General features: G+C 41.1%; 1 protein-coding gene across 2 annotated transcripts; it reads right to left on the bottom strand.

Moving 5' to 3' along the window:
* Nucleotides 1–373: 373 nt before the first annotated feature.
* LOC137612538 (vesicle-associated membrane protein-associated protein B/C-like) lies at nt 374–8634 on the bottom strand. 2 transcript variants are annotated; one of them, XM_068341112.1, is made up of 6 exons: nt 8356–8634; nt 5928–6080; nt 4613–4716; nt 3533–3613; nt 2974–3156; nt 374–1241 (listed from the first exon to the last, which is right to left on the bottom strand). In XM_068341112.1, the coding sequence occupies exons 1-6, from the start codon at nt 8411–8413 to the stop codon at nt 1077–1079; spliced, it is 744 nt and encodes a 247-aa protein (XP_068197213.1). In that variant the 5' UTR covers nt 8414–8634; the 3' UTR covers nt 374–1076. The 2 variants fall into 2 exon arrangements, with proteins under 2 accessions (XP_068197213.1, XP_068197222.1); XM_068341121.1 differs by having other exon boundaries at nt 2974–3105.
* Between the last annotated feature and the right edge of the window lie 2326 nt (nt 8635–10960).

The raw sequence follows: 10960 nt of genomic DNA, 5'->3' as shown, positions 1-10960 counted from the left end.
CATAAGTAGAAAGAAGCAAACATTTGCTGTTATACACTCGAGGAAGCAAATACAATATTCTGTGGGCAAAATTAAAGGTGGCCAAAAGCACAATTACATATTGAATGTAATCCAGTGATGATGTTTGGGTCAGCTTTGCATAAGATCACTGCATGAAGGGGGAAGGGATTTAAAGCGGTATAACTGAACTACATCACTTAGCAGCTTAGATTCTTAATCTTAATAGATTTTTGCCAAGTTTTATTTTTACAAATGGCCAAAAATTTGATTTATAGTTTTCCTTTCTGCTTGTGTTCTGAACAGCAATTCAGCTGGTCAGAATGTTTAGTCTGATTCTCAACAAAAACTCAAGTTTTCTGTTGCATACAGGAAGTCTGTTCAGATCAGTTTTATTTCCAAACCACCCCTCTCAAACTGTAATTTTATTATTTATGGTGTCCTCCACATAAAAACATCCACACAATCAAATCAGGCCTCCTGCAGAAGACACACACACACACACACACACACGCACACACACACGGCTTCTACTGGCTCAAATTTTTAACTGCATACAATTACAAAGACAATACATGGAAATTTTTTTTAATAAAAGCCTTTCACTGATCAGTTCTGTTCACCTCTGTGAGCAGATTATCAGTAATAATTGGAAGATAGATTTATCAGAGCAGGAACGTTACATCCTTCTTACAGACAACGTGAACGAGGAAGGAAGCTAAGGAATTGATTGAGAATCAATGAAAGACTTTAGACATCTGACCAGCATGAAGACACTTTTACAAGTTGCAAGTTGTGGAAGATCATTTCGGAAGGGGGGATGGACGGAATGAACAGATCAGAAGTAGTGAGTATTTCACAAAAAAAAGTGACAACAATGCTTGCACTCATGGGATTACTTCCTTTTGTTTTCTTTTAACATTAAACTATTTTCCATCCAGACAAACATAATATTGCCAAAAGTGTAAAAAAAAAAAAGAAAAACAACATAAACCCAGAAGACATCACTGTTGCTGACGTTAACAGTGTCCTCCTGAGCACGCCGTCCGTCTGTCACTGTGCTCTGTCTGTCTGTGTCTCTACAGGGCCAGCTTTCCAAAGATGACTCCAATGACAAAGAAGAGAACACAGAGCGCCAGGACTCGGGTGCTCAGGCCTTCATCTCTCATGGACGAGGTCACCATGGTAGATGAGTGAGAAGCAGCCACTGAGGCGACCTTTCTCTTCCGCAGTCCGTCATCATCCTGGCATTAAAAAGAAGGTGGAGTCAGAGAAGCAGGCAGAAGAGCTCAGCACACGAACACTAATCTGCTGTATCTCATCACTGACCCACCATGACCTGTGAATGCACCTCCTATAGCGCCTCCTGGTTATTACACCTACCGGTTTCATTGTATCGTTTGTTCAGTGATATTTTTAGCAGTCTTACCTACAATGCACTTACGCCTGGGTATTTATGTGCCACTGAAATACATAACAAGGCTAATGTTAGCTACATAATTTATCTTTGTGCTGGGCAATGTGGGAAAATCAAGCTTTATGTGACATAAATACACACAGTGAACACATTATCTTACTGGATTTATATACAGTACGCCCTCGCGCATCAACGATTACGACTCCACCTCATCGCGGATTTTGGGTAGGCAGACACGTGATACTGTACGCGCATTCTATTGGCTGATGGCATCCAGAAGTGCGATCAGACACACAAAAGTGCTTTAAACAGTATCAGTGTGTGGGAAAAAGGTGAGACAGACAGAAGGTGGTTTAATATCAGTATGGGGGTCATAAACGTTTAAATTAACGTAAACAATAAGAAATAGATTGCGATCTCAATCGCAAATTCCTCAATCGCGTGTGGTTCCTGGAACGCATTGACGGCAAAGACCGACGGTGCACTGTGTGTGTGTGATAATATATGTATACACACACAAACAAATACACACATATTTGACATATGTGCATTTAGTGGGGAAGAACGACAGGATTGAAACAACACAACCTTTGTTAGTAATCAAACTGTGGGGCTTTTTACAAAGACATCATGCAACAAAACTTCAAGCAAAATTTGCCTCTACACCACCTTTGCATATAGAGAACAACTCAATGACTGATGCTTCAGTGTGTGTGATTTGAAATAGCATGCTGGAGTTCCATATGTGCAGGTGCCATATGAGCAGGGTGTCGGAGTCTAGTATGACGTTTCACATGCACATTGAGCAGTACTTTGTAAATAACAATAAAAATGGCAAAACATAATTTAATCTCCCACTCACACGGTGGAAGATCTCAAACTCTGTTAGGTAAGGCACTCCTGGACTGCGTACTTTCTCCACAATATGTGGACATTTTCAGTTGACTTTCTTGAGTTACCTGCTATCTGCTAAGCTTTGTTATACGACTTTCAGAAATTACAGGCACCGCACAACACAATGTCAAAATGTCACCGCCCTGTCCTGTCACCTCAATAGCTCGCTCCTTTTATGCCGACATCAGTTCTACCCCACGGCTACTAGAAACAACAACCGTCTATCAAACTTTTGTGACATTTATACAGAATTGTGGAGCACAATAACTGAACGGATGGGTCATGTCAAAACAGCTTGTTCAGTGAGTGAACAGGGCCAGCTAGAGCGGTTCTTTCGTGTTTTTTTACTGTCTGTGGATCTGAGAGGACTAATTTCATCTGTGCTGTATGTCATGCATATTTGGTACATTTGACAATAAAGTTGACTATGACTATGAATGTATTGTGCCTTTGCGAGTACACAGGGAGGTTTGGTCAGGGCCCCTGCTTGCAGGACAGTAATGAGAACTCATAAGGATACATTTTCTGCAGTTAGTCTTCCCTACAGTATTAATTCACACTTGAATTTAATGCGGGCTTTAAGAGAAATTTAGTGCTATTGATTACAAAATACAAGGTTGAAAGGAAGAGCAGACAGTTTGTCTTGTTATATTTGTTCCTCTCACCCTGATCTGTTTATTTTCTTCACGTAGTCTCTGCACCTCCATTTGCAGTCGCTTGCACTCTTCCATGATCTTCTTCACCTCTCCGTCATCCAGAGAGGCGCTGGACGACTTGGGCAGCATGGTATGCTCATTCTTAACAGAGGAGGCAGAGGAAGACACAGTTTTGATGCTTTCACTCTCATGCTGTGGAGAGAGTGAGGGCGGAGGAACAAAGTGGGGTGAGAGGAGAGAGGGAGGAAGAACGGGGTAAAGTGATATGGAGAGACGATGTGGAGTGAGATGGAAGTACAAACAAATCATAAGTGAATCAAACCATTTAATGAGTGTGTGATGTTATGCTGATGACTATGGAGACAAAAAATACTGAGGAAGGGGTAACTATGATGAAACATTCCATGTAGATGAATGTGATATGATTCTTTCCAAATGGGCCATTATCACCCTGTATTTATACAAATCTGTTTAATACATGTGCAGCATTTCAAAGTCTGTTCATCTGAAGGGATGTGATTTTTACATTTGCATGACAATCCAGATGAAAGGTAACTAAAGAACTTACGGTTTTGTCATTTTCTAGGGGCATCTCAAATGTACATCTCAACTTCGAATCCATCAGTTCCTCCGGCTTTGCTTCCTTCCACTGTTGATGAGGAAACAAGGGGAACACACACACACATACAATGTAAGCTTGCATTGGGATTCTTAACCATCACATGTTTTAGGCAGACAGATGTCTCCAGTGTTGGACAACAAGAAAAACAATGTGTAAGCCAGGGCTGCTCAATAGGTCAATCGTGATTAGTCGGTCAATCACAACTCCCACTGGGTGATTACCATTTGACAGTAGTTTTGTTAGATTGCATGACAGTAAAAGATGTGTGCTAGCATGACTGACATACAGATGACATCTGACTTTTTCTTGAACTTAGGTCACCGCACATGTGCAGACATTACTAGGCCAGCAACAACAACGTTAGCTGCCGAATTACCTACAATTTTTAGCCCTTCGTTTGAGCTAAAATACTCAATATGAAAATAATCATGGATGTGGCAATGAAGATCCCTTGTTCCATTGGTGCCAGATCTCTACACAGACGGCTGTTCCGTGAACATCTGGAGAAGGTTGACTGCGACCACTGAGTTGTTGCTACACATTGATGTGAGATGGCTCAGGCAAGGGAAGTTCCTGCCAAGATTTCAAGACCTCTGGAGATTAAGGCGTTTTTCCACGTAGCTGGACATGCAGAATACAAGCACCTAAATAATGGTCAGTAGCTGTTAAGTCCAAGTACCTTTCCACCATGACTGATCATTTGGAAGTGTGTTTGAGGCTGGCTGTCAGCAGCTACTGCCCGGACTATTTATCCCTAGCTAATGCCATTTAGTCCAAGTTATCAGAGTGAACCCAGGACATGACAAGAAATTTTCAGTTAACTGTGTTGTACGATATGGCTCACGTTTTTATGCAAGGTACATTAATGAACACTGTACATACTGCATGATCTCAATATATTTATGAATATATGTTTTGCATTTTTGGGCTAGGTGTGCATAAATACACACTACTGTGTGCACTATAACAGTAAAACACATATACAGATATATAACTCCAAACCACATCTGATGCTCTGGTACTCACAACTCCTTCCATGTCGGTCATGTCAAATGGAGCCAGCATGGACTGCACCATGAATTTGTGTTTACTCTTTTCATTGGGATCATATTCAAAAGGCTGCAGCATAACTGTAAACAAAAACAACAAAATGTAGAGTCAGGTATCCAACAGCCACTTTTACATAACAAACAAAAGATCATTAACAGTGGTTAGAATCACGATTAGACCATGACCTGCTTATTCCTAATGGTCACTAGTTGTTCAACATTTTTTTAGCCGGTGATTAATCACTTATCAGTCTCTTAGGGGTTAATATAATAGAGTTACATACTTAAGAGCAGTCACGTTCCTACTGAAGAAAATCCAGTTTGGTTGGTTTTATTTCTATCACAGTCAGGCAGAAACTGAGCTGATTTACTGAAGCAGAAAAAAAAATATCAAGGTATTATAACTGCCTTTCAGGGATTGTGGGTCTTGTTTCACAGATTAATGTGAGAAAATCAAGCACGTAAAAAACTGACACATCATCCTCAGGCCATGTAAGTCAGATCCCAGTCAAATTCTGATGAGCTGACTCAGGTAAATCATTTAGAAGACACAAGGCAGGTAGAGTGTCTGAGTTACACTGGGCAATTACCATGTGTGACACCCCCCCCCCACTGTCAACTGCATAATAAAGATAAAATAATTCCTCATTAGGACATGAGACTAAAACAGCTGTGCAGAATGATAGATAGATACTTTATTAATCCCGGAAATTGCATATATCAGCATATAGAACTTTATTTCAAAGATGCTTTAACATGAAAAAGCCACAGAAAACAATCCAGATAAAAAGGACTGTAGACTTGAAAAATTGCACCAGTCGGACTTTTCTGGCTCAAATTGAGTCACGTGACTTAAGTCTCCCACTTCTAGAGAAACGTGACCTGCCTGCAAAAATTTGAAAAGTGAGAAATCCAGTTGACTTTTACTTTTATGGCCCTATAAAGTATTCCAATTTAATCACATGCCCACTTTCAAGGATTTTCATCATTACTTATTATGGACTCCTCTTCTCATAAAAATTGAATAACAGCAAAATTGTGTACATTTCCAGTTTCATTTTAGTGGTTTTGTTTGATGAAGCTCACAATAAAAGCCTCATTTGCCATCATTATATCCAGAAATATTTATTTTGCTCAGATGGGTTGGTTTTAATTTAGACATACTGTTGAAAAGCAACTGATAAAATCGAATTAAAATACATCTGTGTCAACACCACTCAGCTCTTTTTGACAAGTGGAAAATCTCTGAGGTTTTCATGAATATTTACAGATAAGATAAACATCTTACAAACCAGAGACAACGACGGAGGTTCCAGCATCAATGACGCCACTGTTAGGGCGCACACAGTATCTCCGAGGTGCAGTTGTCTTGACTTTGAAGCACACATTTCTATCTGTGGGGTTGGTGAGCTTCAGAGTGGCAGTGACAACATCTGTAAATGGACCTGAGGACACAGAGAAACAGGGTGTATCTGTTTGTGCACATAGCTGAGACCCCCCTTCTGTTCAAACACAGACCTGAACTTATAAGTTTTGTGTCTGCAAGAATATGTGCAGTGTTTTCAAAGTACAGTCTGACACAACTACTTCACATTAAACATTAAAAGAGCAGAAAGAGCTGTTAAGTGTGCACTTTATTATTCATGACGTACTCCAAGCCAAAAATCTACGTGCTCTACAAAAGTTACTAGATGGGAATAAAAGCTCTAATTTTGTTTTGTTGAATGTGTGACATTTGGTGTTAGAAGCAAACTTATTCAACGCTCATCTTATTGCAATTAGGCTTACTTCAATAACCGAGTATGTTTTTAAGTCAAACACTTAATTGCACAAAGCTGAGCACCATTTGCAGCAATGATCACCTGCAAACATGCTGCATAACCAGACCAGGCCTCTGGCAGTTTTCATGTGGAATTTAAACACTCTCTTCTACAGAAGTTTTCCAATATGTCATGTTTTGGCCTTTATGTGTGGCCACCACCTTCTTAGACTGCCACCAGAGGTTTCTCTAAGACGCAATCAAGAGAATGTGATGGCCTCTCAGAGACGATCCAGGACTACTTCTGAGAGGCAGCCTTGGTGAACTTTGAGGTCTTAAGATCACTGTATTTGATGATTGTCCAATGAGGCCCACGTTTCAAGTTACATGTAGTTTGACAGATGACTTCTTCTAGGGTTTCTGACAGTTGCTGGAATCCATTTGACTACATGAAACAGGTTTACAGTTGCTAAGGATGCAAAGCAGACCAAGAACATCGCAAACCATCAGACATGTCTTACTGCAGTTCTCTTCATCATATTCTTCATTCTTTCTCCTTTAGACATGATGTTGATCCACAGTTCTTACAGTTCACAATTTTGTTGCACTGGTTCACAAAATAGACTCAAGCATACTGTAGCTGACTTCTTGTACTTTTGAGATGGCGGTGGAGTTCAAGTAGGGCCCTTGACAAAATACCACACCCAAACAACACATTTCAGTAACAGAACTGTACAAATGGTCCTTTTTGTGTTAATTACATTTTTATCTTGCTGTTTATTTTATCAATGTTTCTTCAGTTCTCTTGCACTGAAAAAGTAATATTCATGATTGTACATTTATATGAGGCCTATGAAGGTTGGAAAAACGGTCTTAAAACATTTTAGATATCTTGACAGATTGAAAATCTTGGAGACCATAGAGGTAGTAGCATTATGTGCTCCTAATGTTAAATCTGTTGTCATGAGCTATGTTTGACTTAGTTATTGGAAAAGCTGATAAAAATTGTATGTCGCAATAAACCTAATGTACAATGTTGGTTTTACTTGTACAACACCTTCACAAAAGGCACTGAAGAGACCATTTGGTCACATATAATGAATTCAAAATGGAACATTTGACTTTTTTAAACAAATAGGTTTTAGAAACGTGTTGAATCATAATCTCACTGTAATCTTGGGACTAATCGAACCAACTTCACACATTTTGCTGGGTTAGGGTTGCATCCACAACTCTGCAAAAATCAAACTCATTATTGAGTGATCCCATCATCTTGGACGATCATTTGATTCATTTCAGCAGAGATATCACACTCAATTCCAATTATCTCAGTATATATCCCTTATCCCAAAGTGCACATGCTCAGGCTGTATTTCCAGAGCCGTTCACCCTGAAAATAGAAAAGCTGTTCAGGAATTCAGGTCGCACAGTGAGCGCGCAAGATAAAGCTCTTGACTAAAGCCTACTAGCTTACAAAATTGTGAAATAAGAATTAATAAGGCAAACATTAAGCAATGACGACCCTGGTGGTAGAAAATGCTAGAATAGTCACTTTTTTTTGACAGATTGTTAGCAACAGCATCGTCAGGAAGATGGTATATCAATTAGTGTTATGAACCGTGTAACTGTCACAAATGCTATGAAAGAACAAAAGACGAAGCATTGGAAGCAAATTAGTGCATTAACGTGAGCGGACGGGATGGCGGCCTGCCCTGACGCTGCAAAGACAGCAGTTTGCTTCGCTAGAGTCATTAGCTGAGCGCGACCTAGCTAGCTAGTCGGTGCCGTCGCACACATTGTTTTACCTGTAATTTCCATCTGCCTTCAATTTAAATGGGGCGGCTACACTCGACCACATATTAGCAAATGTTGACTGGTGCAGATATCAATACGGCCGCCATGGTTCACTGATTCTTGGTCAGCTACCTAAACATCGGCCCTGCCCAGTGCCTCAGCGTTACCTCTGAATTTCAGTTCGTGTTGTGGCTCTAGCACCAGGACTTGTTCTGCTCTGGCCATGTCCTAGGGCTTCTTCCTGTCGTGACAGCGAGGGCAACAAGGTTTGACTGTAGGCAGCCCGCGGAGGTGAAGCAGTTGGCTCCCGAAGCAACAACCCGTCCACGGTTTCTAAGCGAGAAGCGGATAATGATTAGAAGAGCGGCAGCTCTCTGACCGACTGACTGACTGACTGCCACAGACAGCTGCTACAGGCTAACGTGCTACAGCTAATTCTGCTCACAGCCAAGACCGGAAACCGGAAGCCAAAGTTCGAGTCGCACTACGGTGAAGGCAAGTCTCACTGTACTCTGCCTCTGATTGGCTGGTTTGTAGTGATTGTGTTGGATTGGTTATCTCGAGCCTTAAAGGATGATAATTGGTTAGCCTTTGAGTAAGCATATCAAGGTGAGCCAATTAGAGGCAGAGTGACGCGGAATATGGTGTTATCATAGTAGGATTGGAACATTGGAGGATCAAGGGGAAGGAATGGCGTCATGAGATGGGCGGCGCTGGTGCGGGGTTTCAGACGTTTTCTTGACTGCTATAAAAATAAACGGGATCCAATTTGACGTACACAATTGGAAACTGTCAAAGACAAAAAAAAAATCGAACATAGGAGAAAACTTTCTAACATGACGTGGATAAAATATTTAGTCACCGAGACATTGAACAAGTGCCGATGAACGTTTCAGAGATGCTGACGTCACAGCATTTCCTAAAAAGGCATAACATAAAACTACAGTATCTACCAAGCAGTCACATTGAAACATGGGATTTTGAGCATATTTGAATCATGTATGAAAGTTTTTATCGCCAGTGGCTTGAGAGCTCATTATATATACTTATACAGAATAAGAATACATTGCTGTATGTTATTTTGAAATAGCTTTTAATTCTACTATGACAATCTGAGAAGTGTTAATATTTTTATTCACGGTATTTAAAAAAAAAAGATTATGCATTTCTATTCTACTCTCTTAAAGAGCGTAGATAAGTATTGATCACTTGTGGATGCTCTACTGATAAATCTGTTAACAACATTAAAAACATTTTAGATACTTTATTAATCCCGGAGGAAATTGCATATATCCACTGCTCAGGCATTACATGACTAATAATACTGGATAAACACCAGGAGAAAAAGAAACACTGACATCACAGGACATACCACAAGACATGCACTACACTAACAGACACATGCAGCACTAACAGGACTTATATACTAAACTATAACTAAAATATAAACAGTATAAAATTAAAAATATATATAACAGTATTAAATTAAAATATAAACAGTATAAAATTAAAATATAAACAGTATAAAATTAAAATATAACAGTATAAAATTAAATTAAATTAAATCCATTCAACCCCGTGCTGACCTTGCCACCTCCCCTCCGCTCCTCCTGAGAGTCATTGTACCCCCTGATGGCACGGGGCACGAAGGAGGACCTCAGCCTGTGGAAGCGATGTGTGACAGCAGTCTACCGCTGAAGGTGCTTCTCTGCTGGGAGAAGGTGGTGTGTAGGGGGTGGCTGGTGTTGTTCATGATGGCCTTAATTTTAGACATGGTCCTGCTCTCCAGAAGCGTCTCCACAGAGTCCAGGCTCAGCCCGACCACTGAGCCTGCTCTGCGGATGAGTCTGTTCAGACGGTCCATATCTCTTTTCCTGGCCCCCCCACCCCAACACACAATGGCGTATGACAGCACACTGGAGACTACGGACTGATCGAACATGAGAAGGAGCTTAGGACAGATGTTGAAGGAGGCCAGCCTCCTCAGGAAGTACATCCTGCTCTGCCCCTTCTTGTATACACAGTTCGAGTTGAGTGACCAGTCCAGTCTGCTGTCTAGCTGCAGTCCCAGGTACTTATAGTTTTCTACCACCTCCACCTCACTGCCCTCGATCACTGGCTGTGGAGAGGGAGGTGCCAGCCGGAAATCCAGCACCATCTCCTTTGTCTTGGAGACGTTGAGCTGGAGCTGTTTCTGTTGGCACCATTCTACGAAGTCAGCCACCAATGCCCTGTACCCCCCCTCATCACCCTCCCGGATACATGCCACTATCGCGGGATCATCGGAGTACTTCTGTATGTGGCATGTATCCGAGTTGTGCTTGAAGTCTACCTTTTTTTTTTTTACCTGAGTGATCAATCAGTATCACCACTCAGACTCATTGAACAGCTAAGATTTGATTAGAAACTGGAAAAAACTGGATGTGAATGGGAAAATGAGTGGAGGAGGCTGCGTGACCATGTCTGGTCCAGAATCAACGCAAATTACAGGTTGTAATTTTGGGGAAAAAATAATCCTTCAGTATTCTTTTTCGTGACTGTAATGATGACAGAACAAAAACATAACCAAAAGTGTCCTGATATTTCAAACTTCTCCAATTAACACAATTTAATTGAAGAGGCGGCAGGTGGGGGCGGTAGTGGCTCAGTGGCAAAGCGGGCGGTAGAGCGGGTCGTCCTATGATTTAAGATCGGCGGTTCGATTCCCGCTCCCGCCCCCCCAAAAATACCCGGAGGTGAGCTAACAGTGGGAGGTGTCAGCTCATCTCCGGA

Source organism: Antennarius striatus, chromosome 2, assembly GCF_040054535.1.
Source record: "Antennarius striatus isolate MH-2024 chromosome 2, ASM4005453v1, whole genome shotgun sequence".
In the NCBI taxonomy this organism is placed as follows: Eukaryota; Metazoa; Chordata; class Actinopteri; order Lophiiformes; family Antennariidae; genus Antennarius; species Antennarius striatus.
The sequence above is the reverse complement of the archived record's forward strand: the minus strand, read 5'-3'. Positions and strand labels throughout refer to the sequence as shown.